The 19032-nt window shown below is 44.2% G+C and overlaps 1 protein-coding gene across 1 annotated transcript; it reads right to left on the bottom strand.

Annotated features, from left to right (window-relative positions):
• Nucleotides 1-8840: 8840 nt before the first annotated feature.
• RPL21 (ribosomal protein L21) lies at nt 8841-10749 on the bottom strand. The gene is made up of 5 exons (XM_080941114.1): nt 10601-10749; nt 10291-10352; nt 9715-9827; nt 9117-9267; nt 8841-8979 (listed from the first exon to the last, which is right to left on the bottom strand). Exons 1-5 carry the CDS (start codon nt 10665-10667, stop codon nt 8890-8892), a joined length of 483 nt encoding a protein of 160 aa, XP_080797240.1. The 5' UTR covers nt 10668-10749; the 3' UTR covers nt 8841-8889.
• Nucleotides 10750-19032: the final 8283 nt, after the last annotated feature.

Here is a 19032-nt window from a genome sequence, read left to right as displayed (position 1 = left end):
ACTCACAGCGCCGGGATGTGGCGCGGTCAGCAGAGCTGCCCAGGCTCTCGGATTTTAAAGAGCTCGGGGAGCGCGGTGGCTGCCTCTGGCGCCTCCTTTTCCCCGCCCCTTCCTGGAACGGTGAGAGCCGCGTGCGAGCTGGGGATTGTCACCGGCGGACGTGCGCACCCCCAGGCTGCCTGATGCGCTCTGCCCGCCCAGCTGCGCGGGCTGCTGTCGGTGGAGCCCAGGGGAGGCCTTTGCTCAAATTGTATTTGCCAGGTCCTGGAGGCAGCAGCCAGCATGGAGCGTGAACCTCAGCGTGGAGCTGAGCCACAGAAAGAGCAAAAGCTGCAATTGGCTGCATGTTTCTGGGACAATGGGAAAGAGATCCTCCCCCCCCCCCGCCCCCGTGCCTTTGACTGTCAAACAGAACTGATTGATGCGAACCCTGACTCTGATCTTCAGCATCCTGTAAACTGAGTGGGATGGTACACTGGCCTGCTAGCCCTGGCGCTTAAGAGGCAGGAGGGTCAGAAGCTCAATGTCATCATATAGGATTTGAGTTCAGCTTGGACTACATAAGACCCGGTCTCAAATGTAAGAAAATTAATTAATAAATAAATAAATAAATAAATAAATAAATAAAATTAAAGGATCCTGAGGGGTGACACGGTGGAATGGGTATCGCTAGAGCAAGGGTCCTAATTTACTAATTTAATACGAATCAAGGTACTTGCAGTCACTTTTCTGTGAACTCCCTTAGGGGGCAGTCATGCCCACAGCTCAGCATCCAAACCCAGACAGCCTCTTTCTGCTGTGAACTGACTCACACTCAGTTTGGTGAGCATCCAAAGGGTTCCTATTACCTAGTAGGTAGACAACACAGAACTTTTGGCTCAGTGCAAGAGACTTTTCTCTTTAAAAGATTTATTTACCTTTGTGGGTGTTCTCTCTGCACGTACAGCTACATGCCAGAAGAGGGCATCAGATCCCATTACAGATGGTTTTAAGCCACCATGTGGTTGCTGAGAATCGAACTCAGGGCCTCTGGAAGAGCACCCAGTGCTCTTAACCACTGAGCCATCTCTTCAGCACACTTTCTCCCCCAACTTCTGTTCTTAATCTACACCAGGCTAGGACCAGCTTGGTTGAGCTCTCTGTGCCCTAAGGAAATGATGGGCTGAATTGCTCCACCACGGACTCACTCAAGTTTGGCTCATCTGGGAATTTAGCAAGGCTTGTCCTTAGAGTGGTCAAGCAGAGCCCAGAGACAGTGAGTAAAACAGGTAAAGGCCTCTGGAGGCTGGGTGGCTCTGGGGTAGAATCCATCATCCCTGGTACACTCTGTTGGCCAGCATGAGTTCAGAAGATGGAGAAATGATGCTCTACCCCTTTAAGGACAGAGCAGCAAACCACATAAGAAAGGGGCTGGCATGTAGGAAATGACAGAAAACTGGATCTAGTTTTGCTGTTGAACATGCCAGTGATTGTGCCTCCATACACCCAAGTCCCATAGCTTCTTCTTGACTGCAACCACTCCCTTCACATCGCTGGTTAAGTTCCACGCTTTCTTCTAATCACATTTCTGGGTGTCTCCCTAAATACCCCCGCTCCCCTTCTTTCTCCACTGGAGAATACTGAATGTTCCTGAAGTAAGCTAGAATAGTCAGCACCCTTCTTGTTCCTCTCCGCAGACACGGTGAAATCGATGCCGGAATTTCTACCTTCATCGAAACTTCTCAGGGTCCCTTGGTGGCTTCCAACTTAGCTGTCATTAAAGCTGGAATGTTTGCTTGCTGTTCATTTCCACTGGGAAGGAGTCTTAACATGCATCCTTTCCCCCAGCAAGTGGGGATATCTAACATCTCCAAGAAGCCCACCCCCAGCACTCACATGCACACACACACACACACACACACACACCCCACCACCACCACCACCACCACCACCACCACCACCACCACCACCACCATTTGGTTAACCTTCTGAATGATTAAATGGATGGACATTGACTCTACCGTTTGAAATGGAATAGCCAAAAGTCCCATTTATGTTTGTCGTTCTGATGATCCTAGAAAAAGATGTTCCAAGAGAGGCCTGCCATACTTAAGTGGTACAGACTGCAATCTTTTCACAAGACAATCATCTTCCACTAACGTTCAGTTTAGCCAAAGAGACGTGAAGCAGGGCCTTCCTAGCTGGAAAACTGAACACCATGAATACAAGAGCTGTTTAAGAATCTACTGAGGAACTGCTGTTTTCCAAAACCTGTTGAGAAGCTCTGGGGAGGCGAGCTGTTGTTTCTCAGAGTCTCCTGGCCTCTCTTTGATGAACACAACATGGTTTATTTAACATCCAGTTACCACACAAAGAGAGAGGGAGGGAAGGACTATCTTGCTTTGCCTCTTGGACTATAAAATTAAGTAGTTCTTGGGTTGGGGACATAGCTCAGTGGCAGAGCCTTTGCCTAGCACACCCTGGGGCTTGTCTAGATTTAGCTCAGAATAAACTAAGAGCGGTGGCCCACACCTATAATTCAATAAACCAGGAGTAGTGGCTTTCACCTATAACCCCAGCACTCAGGAAGCAGAGACAGGAAGATGACAAATTCAAGGCTGTCCTTGACTACACAGTAAATTAAAGGCCATCCTGGGGTACATGACAGCCCATGTAAAAGAAAAAAAAAAAAGTATCTATTACATCATACTAACCAGAGCAGACAAACGTGAATAAAGGAGAGTAATGCTCCTAACAACTGGGATAGCGGTGACTCCACCTTGGGTGATCATGGTTCCTCCTGGAGGCCTAGAGACACTATTAATATCATGAAAAATAAAAAAAAAAAAAAAAAAACAGAATGGCAGTTGAGCAGGGGCCAATGCAATCTGTCACAAACACTCTGCGATCTCCTGTGACAAAAATACAGATTGTTCAAGAGAAAGAGAGAGAAAGACCTGCCTTAATTTAAGCTTGAGCCTACCTCGCTATACTTCCGGTCCCTCTATTTAAGGCAGTGTGGTTCTCAACCTTCCTAAGGCTGCCACCCTTTAACACAGTTCTCATGTGGTGGGGACCCTCCAACTGTAAAACTGTTTGCTGCTACTTCATAAGTATAATTTTGTTAGTTATGAATCATCATATAAATATCTGGTATGTGCGATATGACCCCTAGGAAAGTGTCATTTGACCCCCAAAAGGGTTGCAACCCATAGGTTGAGAACCACCAGCTTAACAATCACTCAGTAAAGAACATTCTGGAGCCTGTTCTCTGCCCAGTGGAAATTATGCTCCTAGAGTGCTCCTTCCTAAGAAGAGCTTGAAGTGTGTCTCCATTCTCCTTGGAAGGGCTCTTCACATTCACAGATACACAAAATAACCTTCTTGATCCTTCTGTGAAGACAATAAGCCAGCAAACCAGAGGATTACAAACAGGCTCTCCTAAATCAGTGCTGCCTGGGTTCTATTTCGTGTTATATTTGTGCCTAGAGTTATGTAAAGCTGCGGTGCAACCAGTGTAACATAGGCAGGCTCAGCCGAGTTTAGAAGGATAATAGGAATGCGTGGGCACCAGTGACACAGATCCGTGGGTGTCCAGAATGTGTGTGAAGGGCAGAATTGGCAAATAGCAAGTAAGAGCAGGTTGGGCAAGTTATTAACTCTTTCTCAGCCACATGAAAGCTTAATTCTAGCCCTTCAGTGAGGTCTGCCCAGGGGCACGCTATAGTTGATAAAAAATCCCACCCACCATCAATACTGAGGGTCAATCAATGTCTCCCCCCCCCCCCTTTTAGAGACAGGGCTTCTCTGTGTGGTCCTGGCTGTCCTGGAACTCACTCTGTAGACCAGGCCGGCCTGGAACTCAGACATCTGCCTGCCTCTGCCTCCCCAGTGCTGGGATTAAAGACATGTGCCACAACCACCCAGCTTTACTCTAGAAAGTTCTTAACTACTGAATTTATGGGAGTTTAGGAGGTTCTAGCTGTAAGCTTCTCTCCAGCACAGAAACCAAGCCTCTGCTCTCTACCATTTATCTCTGTTATCCCAACTTAACCATCAGATAATTGAAAGCCCAGTTTTGCAAAGCTCTGTGGTGGGTGTTGGTACAGAATACAAAAGAACAGCTAACTGTGTGTTAAGAACTTCTTATCAGACATTCCTGCACGCTCCCTTAGATACCCCTGTAGTGAAGGATTAACTTTAATTCATCAGCCATATATTACTTGTTTACAAAAACTTTTCAAATCTCATCGCCCACTTTGTGTGTGTGTGTGTGTGTGTGTGTGCTTCGTGTGCGTGTGTGCGTGTGTGTAAGGCCAGAGGTCAATCGTAAGTGTTATTCCTTGTTGCCTGTTTTGGTTTTGTTGGGGGTTTCTAGTGGGATTTTTGTTTCTGTGTTTGAGACTGTGCAGCCCTGGATGTCCTAGAACTCACTCTGTAGATCAAGCTGGTCTCCATATCAGATTTACATGCCTCTGCCTCCCTGCTGGGATTAAATGCATATGAGTGTTGGTGTGATCTACATTTTCAGCAAGTTCTCAGGTTCACTGGTGCTGATAACTAGAGAACCAAAGAAAAGCAGCATGTGGTGGGGCTTTGGGGGGCCTTGGGGAGCCTGAAGGGTGGCATCTGGGTGGAGGTGCAGAGGCCCGTGGAAAAGAAAACTGGTTGGCACTGCCAATTATTACTAGGGAGATAAAATTTTAATTTAAAAAGGCTCTAAATGTGTTAAGAAGATTTTGGCAACCTCTGAGGATAGTTGCATCAGAATGGCGGAGGTGGGAGCAGATTTGTAGTGGGCAACAGGAAAAATAGCTACGAAAGGGACCAGAAGACACAAAGAAAGACTGGTCTGTCGTCTTCCGGAGGCTGTAGGCTTGAAGTCTAGGAAGCAGCAAGTGGAAAGGAACAAGATGCTGGAGCCTGGGGGGCAATCAGTGCACCATCACACAAGGGCGGAAGGCTGCAGGGGCAGTCCTCTGCTACTGTCAACCCACTGCCTCTTCTAACTGTCCTCTTCTGCATACTCAAGTCATTATGGGGGGGGCAGCCAAAACAAGAGCCCTGCCACCAACTGTCCTTGTCTTCTGCGTCTTCTACCTCTTTCAGAAGTAAGGCTGTATAGCGCTGTCTCCTTTGTCTTTCCCTGGCAGAGCAAATTCCATAGGTATCCCTGACCTCAACAAAAAGCTGTAAATATGTTGACTAAAACTCAGACTCCCCAACGAAAAGATATATTGGGTCATAAATACTAAAAAGAATAAAGGAAGCAAAAATGATAAAGGAGTTTGCTATTTTTATAGGCCATTAAGAGACAGTTTTGACAAAATCTGGGCAGAGGTTGAATATGGAAAGGGGACAGACCACAGGCATCTGTGTAGGACAAGCTTTCCAGCAGAGGAAATGCCAAGCCCAAAAGCTTTGAAGAAGTGTGTGCCTGGCATATCAAAGGCACAGCAAGGAGGGGAAATGCAACCATATCCACACTCTGGGTTAGAAGTCACTTAAGGAAAAAGTGGAGGGTTTTATATCCATGGAGGGTTTTATAGGGCAGTGCCATTGTCAGGATATAAGTGATAGTCCAAATCATGAAACCTAGTATATCATCTGGAGAATAATGATACTTCAATAAGGGGTCAGAAAGACACCCTTGCCCCTGGAAAACTGCAAAGATGAAATTTAAACAGTAACAAGGTAATATCAGTTTGCAAAGTTTTAGTAAATGAGCCTAATGAAAATGCTTACGTCATCACCACGCGCCGCGAGCCCCTGCAATACATCTGGGTTATGGTGGAGGATTGTCTTCTACAGTGACTGTTCCCTATATGGTCCCACGTGGCTCGGCCTGGTTTTCCCCTATCGAGTCAAGTTCTGCACGGCGGGCCTACGAGGTCTCTCCCACGTTAAGGGCCTACATCAGGGCCAGCGACTGTTTCCTCCTGACACTACAGTACTAAGGAAAAAACGATAACTGGGCAATCTGCTTGGCATGCTGAGGCACTGTGGTGTGAGGGCAGCCTTTCCTGCACCCTGCCACCTACACACATCCCCTTGGAGAGCTGACTGTAGCAGGGCCTCACTCACCCGACTGTGCTCGGCAGGACCGCTCCACTATCAACATCCGATACCGGGAGCTAAGACGCAGGCTAGCGATGCCCCCACACCTGGATACCCTATCTCCCTCCAGAAGAGCGCCTGAAAACGTGAGGCTCACAGCAGAAGAGGGAAGAGCCAGAGGTGGTGGTTGACAGTTTTGACAGCTAATGATACAAACGACTTTAGACCAAGACCAAATAGTAACTCTGTCAGGAGTATCACCAGGGACATTTTGTAAGGATGGAGGGGCATCTGTTTTACCATACATTCTTGAAACCATGGGGAAAAAAAGAAAATGCTTGAGAAATGCTTTAAAAAGCATTTTGTTGTTTTTTAAAGACAGGGTTTTTCTGAGTAACTGTGGCTGTCTTGGGAATTTGCCCTGTAGACCAGGCTCACCTAAAATCCAAGAGATTTGACTGCCTCTGCTTCCTGAGTGCTGGGATTAAAGGCGAGTGCCACCTCAACCAGGCAAAACTAATTTTTGAGTTACGTCTTTATGCATGTATGTGTAAATGTGTATAGTATGCTCAGAGATTCGAAGAGGGTGTTGGAGCCCCTGGAACTGTGCCTACTGATAGTTGTGAGCTACCATGTGGGTGCTGGAAGCTAAAATTGGTCCTGTGCAAGAGCAGCCATCTCTCCAGCCCCCTTATTCTCCCCACTTCCCAAAGTAACTCAAACATGGACAACATACATCTTTTGCTCAATTTGTGAAGAAGCCTATCTTTAAAGACTACATACATTCACTTTGACCATTTGTTTTAGAAAATTGCTATGTTTTACATTTAATGGGAAGAATTTTTTTACTGAATAGGTGTCTTGAAAATAAATTCCCCTAATCCAGCACTTCTCAACCTGTGGGCGGAGGCAACCCTTAGAGGGGTCTGACTCACAAGAGTAGCAACAAAGTAATTTTTATGGTCGGGGTCAGCACAGCATCAGGAAGGCTAAGACCATCTGAGTAACCAGTTTGTGTCAACTTCACTAGCCTTCCGGAATAGTTTCTCCTCTGGTCGGTGCAAATCATAAATCATGTAAGTGCACAAGGACATGTAAGAATCCTCCACTCTGTTCCCATGTGCTCATGTCACTGACAAGGCAACACTAGGACTCTCTGGGAAGGAACAAAAGCACTCTTAGGTCTTGCGGTCTTTCTACATACCATAAGCAAAATGGTAACCAGACTTCAGAGAAACACGTTTCACACACACACTAGCCATCCTGAGCCGTTTCCCTATGACAAGGCATCATGTCTGTTCTACCATATTACACATTCAACACAGCGGGCCTCACAGCTCAACTGTAATGAAGATGAAATTGTACACCCTTATCAAGAATGCTGGCACTGCCAGCTGTGGTGACACACACCTTTATTCCAAGCACTTGGGAGGCAGATCGGCAGATCTGAGTTCAAGGCCAGCCTGGTCTATTAAGGCAAGTCCAGGACAAGCAGGGCCAGTTACACTAAGACACCCATGTCTTGAAAAACAAAAATCTTGACATTCTCAATAGGACAGGTGCTTGCACATACATGATTACCACCCAGAGACACTGAATGTATGTGCCCCAACACCAAACACAGTAGCCAACAACCCGAGCTTCAAGCTGTGGATGAAGGGAGAAAACAAGTCTGAAAACCTGCAGCTTATAATCTGATTCTTGCATCCTTATCTTGCAGGTAAGGTCTGCAGGTATCACAGCAACAAGCTGGGTACTAGGTTCTCAAGTATTTTGTTTAGATCTAGATGCTGCAGGAGGGATTTTTGCAAGGAAAACAAAGCCCACAGTTGATAACTCAAGGGCTCTTGGTTTACAAAAGTGAACAGAAAACCTCTAAAGGAAAACAAGCTCCCCCCCACCCCCGCAGTGTCAGTAAAGTAAAACAAAACAAAAACGCAAAAGACTAGAGCAGAATCCTATTTCCCAAGGCACTAACCTTGGGAATTAGGGAACTATTTGCTCTTAAAACCCACTAACAAAAGGGCTGAAGCTTCTCAGCGCATTTAAATCATTCTAACAATCCCCAGAAGTGGTGGAGTGAGAGTCTGCAGAGACTATGAATGATTGCCTGTAAGGACAAGGCAGTTCTGCAACTGTGTACTGGACACTTGTGCACCCACACCCATACCATGTGTATACACACAGAGGTGGTTTAAACACATTACTAGGTGTTAATGAGCCGTGACTACAGTAGCCAATATGTTCCACTGCCTATGAAAGTCATTAATGGAGACTTCACATACTGTTTTAAAAGTAGCCCTACTAATCCTGGGTTACAACCTAAGCACTCCCAAACTGGCCATCAGAGACACTTAAGGCCAATTAGACTCTATCCTTTCCACTCAGAGACAATACTTCTTTGCCTTTTCACTAAGCAGTACAAACTGGCCCAGCTGTTTGCCCACTCCAGAGAATTCAGAATCTTCAAAGTGGAAGCAGGCTGACACCAGCTCCCTGACATTCCACCTTGGGATGTGAACATGCTACTACGTAATTTCATGCAGGCCTAGAGCCTCCTGCCTCAGCCTCCAGGTTCTAGGGTTTAGAGCTGCACCACCATGCCTGGCCACAAACTAAGTGAACAAACACCTTGAAACTAGTGTACACTTTTTAAAAGTATTTGGCTATTTTCTAATCAAGGGTATATTTTCTGCACACTAAACAGTATCTTTTAGAAGAACATTTGGTAAAATCTGAATAAGAAAGATAATGTAAATTTGCTTTAAAATTTTTTTTAAGGGAGAAGACACCACACTTCAACCTAAAGAAGAAAACACTTTGTAGTCCGGGTCCTTTATTTCTCTTTGTACATTAGGCCATGAATTCATAGGGAATGGGCTCCAGCAGCTCAGGCTCTTTTCCATTAGTCCTCACAAAGTGGGCTTCTCTGGGTGGTGCAGGCTGGTAAAGAAAAAGAATCATGGTAAAGTTTAGTATTCTTTGTAATTAACGAACACTCAATACTTAAACATATTTAACAAAGTAAGCAAAGTTTTACAGATTCCCCGAGATTAAATACAGCCAAGCCCAGCTCTCACCTGTCGCTTCAGCTGAACCCAGGTGCCCTTCTCCTTGGCTTCCTTTTTCTTCTGATCATTCTCCTTCACCCGCTTCAGGAAGCTGTCTCTGCTCTTCGAGTGCTTGATGTGCTCAATCCGCACATTGATCCTCTTAGCCAGAATCTTGCCCCTGGAATGACCAATTAAATTCTAAGCACTTCTTCACTCAGAAAGACAAAAATATACACGACAGTTGCTGACACTCACTCAAGATTAACATGGTGCCATGTCACTCATTCTTACCCAAAGGAAGAGGCCTGAGCATACCTTAAAGCTGCTTTTCTAATGAAAACAGGCCCAAAATCATAGCTACTTAGTCAAGGTAGGCAAATGAAGCTTGTAATGAAGTTTTAATGATGCAAACCCAGCACTGACCACTCACTCACAGAATCCTCCCTTGCCAATGTCAATGTTTCCCCTGACAGGTTACAAGACAAACACTTAAGTTTGCCTGAGTTTTAAAAGGTTATTTCCTTTGCCCCACTTGAATGGCCAATGAAGACATTAAGTCCAATTGGCAAAGTGAAAGGGGGTGTGTGACCAACTACTGAATCACAAAGAAAGGTGTTCTACTCACTTAACTTGCTTGTTTACAATGATGCCCACAGCATGCTGGGTGACATTGTAGACTCTTCCAGTTTTTCCATGGTAACACTTATGGGGCATTCCTTTTTGAACAGTGCCCATTCCCTAGTCAATAGACAAAGTATTACTCCAACAATTCTTTTCAAATCCTTGTAACTAACCAAGGCTCCCTTTCAAGGCCAACTCAAGAACTCTCAGAGCCGGTGAAATGTGGTTTTCACATTGCATCAAGCAATCAAACAGACAATCATCATTAAGTTCCAGAGCGCCAGAATATATTCAACTACCCAAAGAGTGTAGCCTTCACTGGGGTTTTCCTATGACCTCCATCTTTAATAATGAATTGTCTTGAGGTGGGCCTACCTGTATAGACCCACCTAACCTTGAACCCAAAAAATTTGCCCTCCTTTGCATCTTGAGTGCTAGCTAGGCATAATGGCATGAACCAGCATTCTCAATTTTTAATCTTATTTTTGATGTTATCTTTTACCCCTCCCCCATCCTGTGCTTTTAACTTCAAGTAGCTAAATCACCATTCCTAACTTGTGGTGCCTTTCCCTCTGATTACCTTGATGTCTACAATATCACCCTTCTTGTAGATTCGCATGTATGTAGCCAAAGGAACAACTCCTGCAACAGAGAAAAAAAGTACACATTTGGTAGTTATATATACACGGCGGTGGAAAAGTCTTTTATAAGCAAAGCCAGTCTGAGACATGCCACTTCTTTCCAGGGCAAGCTGGAAGAGACAATGAGACTGAGATGCATGTTTCTCCTTACGGGAGAATACAGGCATATGCTGCTGCTAATGAGCCATTTAAGTATCTAGGACACAGATAGATGAAATCACAAATATAAAAGAGGATCATGCCACTTACCATGTTTCCTAAAAGGCCTAGAGAACATATAGCGAGTGCCTCTCCTCTTTCCTTTTGTGTTCGTCATGTTGGCGAGTTAACTGAAACCAGAAGTTAGTAATATTCAATCGCAATGTTAGCAACTGTTCCATTAACCCACTTCCACTGTTTACATTCCCTTTTATAAGGAATGATACACACCCCTCAAAAAAATTATCTTGTCACACAGACCAGACTCCCTCAGTCTTCCAAAGCACAATTCCCTAAAATGCCCACAATTTCTTAGCAAGAGTCCAAATTCTGTTATTAGAGCCAGCAGGACTGGATGTTAAGACTTAAGCCAATGTCTTTACTAATTGTATAATCAGCAAAGGTAATGCAGAGCCCCAAGGATTTTTGTCACAGGCAGACTACTCAATTCGCCGCTAGTTTTAACACCACCTGAGAACTTACATGTATTTAAAACCAGATCTTGGTTTCCCAGAAACCAACAAGATTTGGATCGCCCCAGTCATGCAGGGTAGAAATACCTGCTATTCCTAACCACAAGGGAAGCCCCAAAACCCGGTGTACTGGAGGTAATCAACTGCCCTTGTAGTTTTAAACATTGGTGTAGCAGCCTTAATGTTACTTTCCTTCCCTTCTAGGGTCAAAAATTTGCAATTTGCAACGTGTATCACGAATCTGGAGGGGTTCCCGTTGCACCATCACCAGGCTGACCTAGCAAGAACACTCCTCGCCCGAGCCAACTCCAGGCTTGTACACACCCAGGTATCGTTAAAACCCAAACCGAATTTTAAGTCCTAACCCCACAGCACATGCTCAAGCGTGGGGTTAGGCCGACGACCGGCAACCAAGACTGAGCCTGGCCCAGTTTCCCCAAATAGAAGTCCCCTAGCACAAACCGCCCAGAGCAGCGACCTCCACACAATCTCCCCACTACCCTAACACGCAGTCCCTGCGGCCTGGGCTCCTCACACAGCGTGTGCGGAGCGCAAGACGAGAGAGCCACGCGCGTACCAACCTGGAAGATGGCTGCCGGGGCCGAAAGGAAGAGGGCGTGGCTGCGCGCTCTTACAAGGCCCGCGGGCTGTCCGCGGCGCCGCCCGAAGAGAAACGCCGGGCCTGCGAGGTTCTTTGAGAGAACCTCATCGCCCTGATAACTTAGAGACGCCGTGAGGACGCTCTCCTTTGCGCATATTAAAGGCAGCAGGCCAACAGAAACTCACACAGGCATTCTGTTAGACAGCCCAGAATGAGGCCCTCACGGGAGTAGAGCCAGACGCGACTTTCGTAGCGTGCTGACGTTGCCCGTGCGTCATGTGACGTAGAGGGGCCGCCTCTCTTGTGGGTTGCTCTGCGTTCTGCGGTGCGTCTTAGTGTTCGTAGCGTGTGTTGAGTCGCGTAGGTAGACGGTTACGTGTAATCCAAAACCCTTGTTTGTGTGTATTTCAAGTTTTTCTCCAGAAGCGGCTAAGCAACAATGAGTAGTGCTCATGCACATAATTCCAGCCTTCGGGAGGCAGAGGCAAGAATATCTCCTGCGTTTCGGTGCCGTCCTGAGCCATATAGCTGAGACACCGTCTCAAAAAAAAAACAAAAAAAAAAAAACAAAAAGAAACCTCACTTTGGTTTTATTTCCTCTCATACCTGTAGTTTGAGCCTCTCCAGACACTCGCCCATCTTGTTTAGTGTATATTAATTGTACAAAACAATAGGTTTCATTTTTACATCTTAGGCATTTGTATAAAGTACTCATATTCACCCCTATTACCCTCACATTTCCTTCCCCACTGTCTCCCTGGCTGTAGATAAGGGTAAAGGGTATTTAGTCAGTCATACTGGAAACATTATTCCTAACAATCAATTTATTAGCAAAACCGAATTGGATATTTAAAACGCCCCAATAATAGACGAGGACTTTGAGAGATGGACATTGTTTTTATAGCTATTCGGATCCTCATTCCACTTATTCAATAGATCTCCAATTAAATTTGGAGACATTAATTTTTGTCCTTGGTATGCATTTTTTGGGAAGGTGATTCCCATCTTCAGCAAAACAAGAAAGCAGTGTGCTGGTTCAGCCAGGAGGCTGGAGTGCAGGTCTTTGATCTTTACTCTGGACTGCATACTGTTGGGACCGAGCTGATGAGATCCCATGAGTTTGGTAGATATCGCTACCAAGCCATGCTATGGACAGCCTGCTGACCGGAGTCGGCTCACTTCCCTCAGCTTCTGCCTGCCTTCAAGCCTCGTCCTTGAATATTTATGAACTCTGACAACCACTGATTCCTGCTAATAAGCCCCAGCAGCAATAAATTCACTAAAATGCAGTGAATGACATGTCTGGCCAGGATTAGGTTGTGTTGTTTGAAATTCCATTCATTCATGCTAGGTGATGACCTTCTAATAGGAAGATCCTGCAATAACACTGAAGCCCTATCTCAGAGTGTGTGAAAAACATAACTGATTTAACTAACCAGGGGTTTAATTCGAGGCTTCAGTTATCGAGCAAACTTTAATATCTATGCCCAAATTATGCATATAGTTGCTTATAATTAATTTTTATCTTGGTCATGGCAAGATTTTATTCCCAAAGCAATTTTTGTTTGATTTTGAGATAGAGTCTCATTATGTTGCTATGACTGGTTTGGAACTCAGAGGGATTTGCCTGCCTGTGCTTCCTGGGTGCTGAGATTAAAGGTGGACACCATCATATCTAGCCCAATTTTTCTGTTTTTTAGCATATTACTCACTTGAGTTGATTTGGGTTAAGTGTAATCCAAATAATACTAGTGCTAGCCTGAGAATTAAGAAAATAAAAATACTATACAAAAATGAATACCAGAATTAAAATGCTTTTGCTCTGGGCCATCATTTTAGACTTTACCCATTTTCTGTTGTATGTGTGTATGTGCGTCTGTGCTTGTGTGTGTTAGCATGCCTCCCTGTATAATAAGCACATACATATTCGGGTATATAAGCTGAGAGTTTCTACTTATGCTGTATGTGCAAACACTCAGTGTACAATTGGATTTTTTATACTAACATTTGTAAGCTTCATAACCTATACCTGTAGTCAATACACAGAATGTTACCTCCCCCAAGATTCCTGGAACTTCTTCCTAGTCAGTCTCCTCCCCCATCAGAATCCTGAAATATTCCAGCTTCTGATTTCTTTTCTCCATTATTTATTTTCTTTTTCTTTCTTTAAGCAAAGGGGCTAGGGAACTGAATCCAAGGCACAGTGTATGCCAGACAGGCACTGTAAGGCTAAGCTACACTCCTGCTCAATATCCCAGTTTCTGTAAAAATACTGTTGTTTAGTTGCATGGACAGCACCGTGTTTATGTTCTTTTCTTTCTCATTATTTATTCTACTTAGTGTTTTGATATCCAATCATGTTGCATGTCAGTAGTTCAACCCTATCTAATGTATCGCACCGTATGGATATTCTGAGATGTGACTTCGTGGTCTTTTGACTAAGATCGGGTGAGATATGTGACGATTTAAGTTTCTCTTGGTAAAAATTAAATATTTGTTCTCTCTTAATAAAGCTGTGCGAGTTTTCGTGAACTTGTTCTTTACTTCTGTTGGGGTGATAAGTAGCAGGTATATTTCTGGTCTTCACTTCAGTAAAGCTTTCTAAAGTAGTTCCCAAAGAGAACCACAGCGTTGTTTATCTGGCATTACTCAGAAGGAGTAAGCACATGCATTTCATTATGAGGAGAGGGTCTCATTAAGTCTCCCAGGCTACTTTGAGGTCTTGAGCTGAAGCTAACCTTCTGCCTCAGGCTCCCTGGCAGCAGGGTTATTAAGTCAGCTACTTCATAGTCCACAAGAAATTGATTTTTACTGCAGGTATCTTATTTATTTGAGACAAGGTCTCAATATATAGACCAGGCTAGCCTCAAACTCTTAGAGATCTTCCTGCGTCCACCTCCCAGGGGCTGGTATTTAAAGTGTGCTCCACCCCATCTATTTTATTTATTGGTTTTGAACTATTGGTGATCAAAGACCTTATGTATGCCAGGCAAGTGCTTTCCCACTGATCTATATGGCCAGCCGTGCCACGTTTAAAAATAGCTGTGTCACCAGCTCCATCTTAAAACCAAAGTAGTTTCCGGAGTTCCTCAGGATCAATTTGTCTCTATGTAGTAAGTTCGAGAATAAAATTCACATTTTATTCAGTGTTTATGAACATCTACATTCATCAGATACTGTAACATAGGATGAGGCTGTAGCTGTCAAACACGGTCCTTGCTCCCAAGGACCTACAGGGAGACTGGCAAAGGGAAAGGTAAGTCCATACATTATCCCAGGTGACCTGATAGAAGAGACTGTGTTTGAGCACTGTGGAAGTTGTGCAGAGGAAACTGGTATTCCCGATTGGAGGAAGCGGGCTAAACACGAAGCTTCACACACTCAATTTAACAGTGAGAGGCTGACACTGGTCAACAGACGCCAGTGGAGCGCTTCCGGCAGAAGATAGCTCGAGAACAGACAGAGCGACGGATCACAACTGGAGCTCAGAAAAGTGAAATGACCCGACAGATACAGGAAGGAAGGTGAGTAGCAAGAAGGTGGCTTCCTACAATGAAGGGCATGTAAAAGAGACTTGACTACACCACTAAACAAAACACAGCTTTGGGCTGGGGATGTAGCTCAGTGGATCTCCTACCATGCACAACAGTTTGTCCCAGCACTGGGAGAAAAAAAACAAAACAAAACAAAACAAAGCACACAGTTTAGGTCGTGAAGGTAAATGTGCCTCTGCATAGTATGTTTTTGCATTATGTCTTATGAAGGACTTAATTATTTGATGAGCCAGATGGTAGGTAGCTCAGGCCTTTAATCTCACCACTTCAGAAGCAGCAGACAGATCTTTGAGCTTGAGGCCAACCTGGTGTATGTGGTAACTTCCAGGACAGCCAGGGCTATACAGAGAAACCCTGTATCAAAGCAAACCAACAAAGGAATTATTTAATGTGTGCATATGTATGTGTACCTGAGTGTGTGTATGTGTACATGTAGTGCCCACAGAGGACAGATCAGGTACTAAGATCCCGTGAAATACAGAAAGTTGTGATCCACCATTTGGTGTTGGGAATTGAACCAGGGCTCCTCTGCAAGAGTAGCCAGTGCTCTTGATCACTGACATGTCTCTAGCCCCAGGACGATTTTAAAAGTGTGTTCGCTTTCTTCTTTCTCTTTTTCTTCTTCTCCTACTCCTTCTCCTCCTTCTCTTCCTCCTTCTCCTTCTCCTCTTTCTCCTTCTTCTCTTCCTTCTCCTTCTCCCCCTTTCCTCCTTCTCCTCCCTCTCCTTTTTCTCCTTCTCCTCCTTCTTCTCCTCCTTTTTCTCCTTCTTTCATCCCAAAGACACTGGTAATTGAGAGAGCACATTTTCAAAGCCTGTGGGAAACCGTGTCCATCCTCTGTGTCTAAGGCTCTATCTAGGTCCTGTGTGAGGATCTTTCTGATTGCCCTTTATCCTGTTAAGAGGAACAATGAATGAGAGGAATTTTGCAGATAAGGACTGAGGAAGAGGCCCATGCGCTGGCATATATACTCCTCTAATGGGGTAGCTGAAGCACAGGTATTAGGAGTACAAAGTCATGCTCAGATACATGGGGCACTCCAGATCATTGTGGGCTACACAAGATCCTGTGAACATGTGTACACACACAGAAGGGAGGAAGAGTTTCTACCGTCTACACAAAATTCTCATCCTCAGCAAAATATCCCTGAAATTATAATCAATCGGGAATAAATAATTGAAAAGCATATTATTAAGAATATTTAAAAAATAATTAAGGGCTGGAGAGATGGGTCAATGGTTAAGAGCACTGACTACTTTTCCTGAGGTCTTGAGTTCAATTCCCAGCAACCATGTGGTGGCTCACAACCATCTGTAATGAGATCTGATGCCCTCTTCTGGTGTGTCTGAAGACAGCTACAGCGTACTCATATATAATAAATAAATCTTAAAAAACAATAGTTAAATAAGCACCCATTTTCCCCTCTGAAGTTTTCACTTTCAATCTCAAGAAGCAGAATAGTGAACCAACTAAAATATATGTTTTTTCCTAAAATTATATTTTGTATCTGAAAGCAGAAAAGCACAAACAGTCTTGGAGTCATGTAACTGCATGTTCCAGTTAAGTCCCTCCATCCTTTGGACCCATCCAGGATTGTCTTTATCTAAAATTTTTTGTTCCTGAATCCTGCATTATGTTTCAGCGTCAAAGCTGTCTTCAGTTTTCTTTGACTATAATGTGAGGGCTATGTGAGGCAGAGCTCATGAAATGATCAGGTATTGGGGACTGGAAGGGTAAAAGTGAGGACAGTTGGGGAAGTAACTGCTTTGGTTGAAGGTTCCACTGCATGCAGGGAGTAGACCATAGCTGGAGAATGTGGAGGGATAACGTGTTGGTGTTTTGTAATAGCTGAGGAGCATCTCTGTGACTCATAACCATGTTTATTTCTAGTGGCATTGTCTGTTTCCCCTCATATCCATTCCCTGAAGCTATACCTGTGTTGTGTAGCAATCACCTCCAAACAAAAGTGTTCCATCATGGAAGGAAACTCATTAAAATTCAGTACATCCAAGCCAGGCAGTGATGGCTCATACCTTTAGCCCCAGCACTTGGAAAGTGGAGACAGGCAGATCTCTGTGAGTTCCAGGCCATCCTGTTCTACAGGTTGAGTTCTACAGAGCTACACAAAGAAACTCTGTCTCAAACAAATAAACAAACAAACAAACAAAACTCAGTACATCCTCAAGACTCAGGGAATTCTGAGGGGTGGCTTGTTAAGACTCAGGAAGTAAACAACTCAAAAATCCCAGGAAGTTCCTAAAATTGACCAGGTGAATAAGACCCATACCTCTTTAACACTGCTAACTGGTAAAGACTATTCCCAAGAATCAAGGCAACTGAACTGTCTGGCACAGATTCCCTGTCCTGTCTGAGTAGCCTGTAAGTTGTGCAGAGAGCTCTACAGTTCCAGCTCTAGGGTGGGCTTTGATGATACAGCTGACTTTTAGTCGTCCCTACTCCTGAAAGTCACCCCTCATCACACTTAATCCCAATAAACTATTTGTTTACCAAATTGGACTTCTGGGGTATTGTTCCTTTGATCTGTTGTCAACTCCTTTCCTGTGGTCAATAGACAATTGTGCTGTGTCTTTCCAGTAAAAGTGTCACACAATAATATGTCTTCCTAGAAAAGTCAATTTTTTTTTTTGTAAGAAAAAAGGCAGAGACACACACTGGTTCACATATTTACTTTATACAGGTTGGAATACTGACGCAATTTGCTTTTATCCTTATCCTGATTGACAGACGATTGATTATGAATTGAGAGGTTTCTGGGGTTAAATTCCCAGGTCACTGAAAATCAACGATTATAAATATTTGACCTGACCAGGGAGGGTGGTACACGCCTTTCATCCCAGCACTCACGAAGCAGAGGCAGGTGGATCTCTGAGAGTTGGAGGCCAGCCTGGTCTACAAAGAGAGTCCAGGACTGCTAGGGCTAGTTATATTGAGACATCCTGCCTCGAAAATACCAAATAAATAAGTTAGCAAACAAATAAATATTTGATATGAGCTGACTAAATCCCATAGTCCACACGGGCATGTGTGAGCTGTTACTCAGAAGACAGTTGAAAGTGTTTGTTGGTTGGTTGGTTTCAACTTTATTTTGCTTTTTGTGTGAGTCTCTGACCCAAATATGCATGCTTTCATAGTGACTTTAGACCTGCAAACCTTCCTAGGAATGTGGATTTATAGGCTTATTTCCATTTTTCTGTGTGAATTCCACACAGGTTTTAGTGCAGCCTTGCTGATTGTCTCAAGCTAGAGTTAGAGGGTTTTTCTGCTTTTTTAAAAATCATTTATTTTATGTATATGAGTACACCATCGTTGTCTTAAGACACACCAGAAGGGCATCTGATCCCATTACAGATGGTTGTGAGCCACCATGTGGTTGCTGGGAACTGAACACAGACTATCTGGAAAAGCAGTCAGTGCTCTTAACCACTGAGCCATCTCTCCAGCTCCCCCTCCCCTTTTTTTTATTGCTGTTGTTGTTTTGGTTTGGTTTTGTTTTTAACTTGGATTTGTTCAGTAAGCATGTTTTATTTTTTTGTTTGTTTTGTTTTAAATCAGGAGTTGTGTAGCCCAGGTTGGCCTGAGCTTGAAGTGTCCAACCTGTGCCTTCCCGCGGCTGGATTACAGATTCAAATGCATTATATCCGTAGCTTGATTTTGCCGATCCTAGCATGTCTGTAGACGTTTAGAAAAAGTGCTCAGAATTCAAGCAGCTCTCTGTGAGGAAAGAAGAGGAATCTAGTGGTTGCTGAGTTCATTTAAACTTTTTTATTTGGAGGATGTTTTTCAAGAGAGATCCACAGACGATCTCCCAAGGTCGTTTTTCCTCGTCGCTGTGTG

The sequence above is a fragment of the Micromys minutus genome, assembly GCF_963924665.1.
Source record: "Micromys minutus genome assembly, chromosome: 29".
Classification (NCBI taxonomy): Eukaryota; Metazoa; Chordata; class Mammalia; order Rodentia; family Muridae; genus Micromys; species Micromys minutus.
This window is presented reverse-complemented; position numbering and strand designations above follow the sequence as displayed.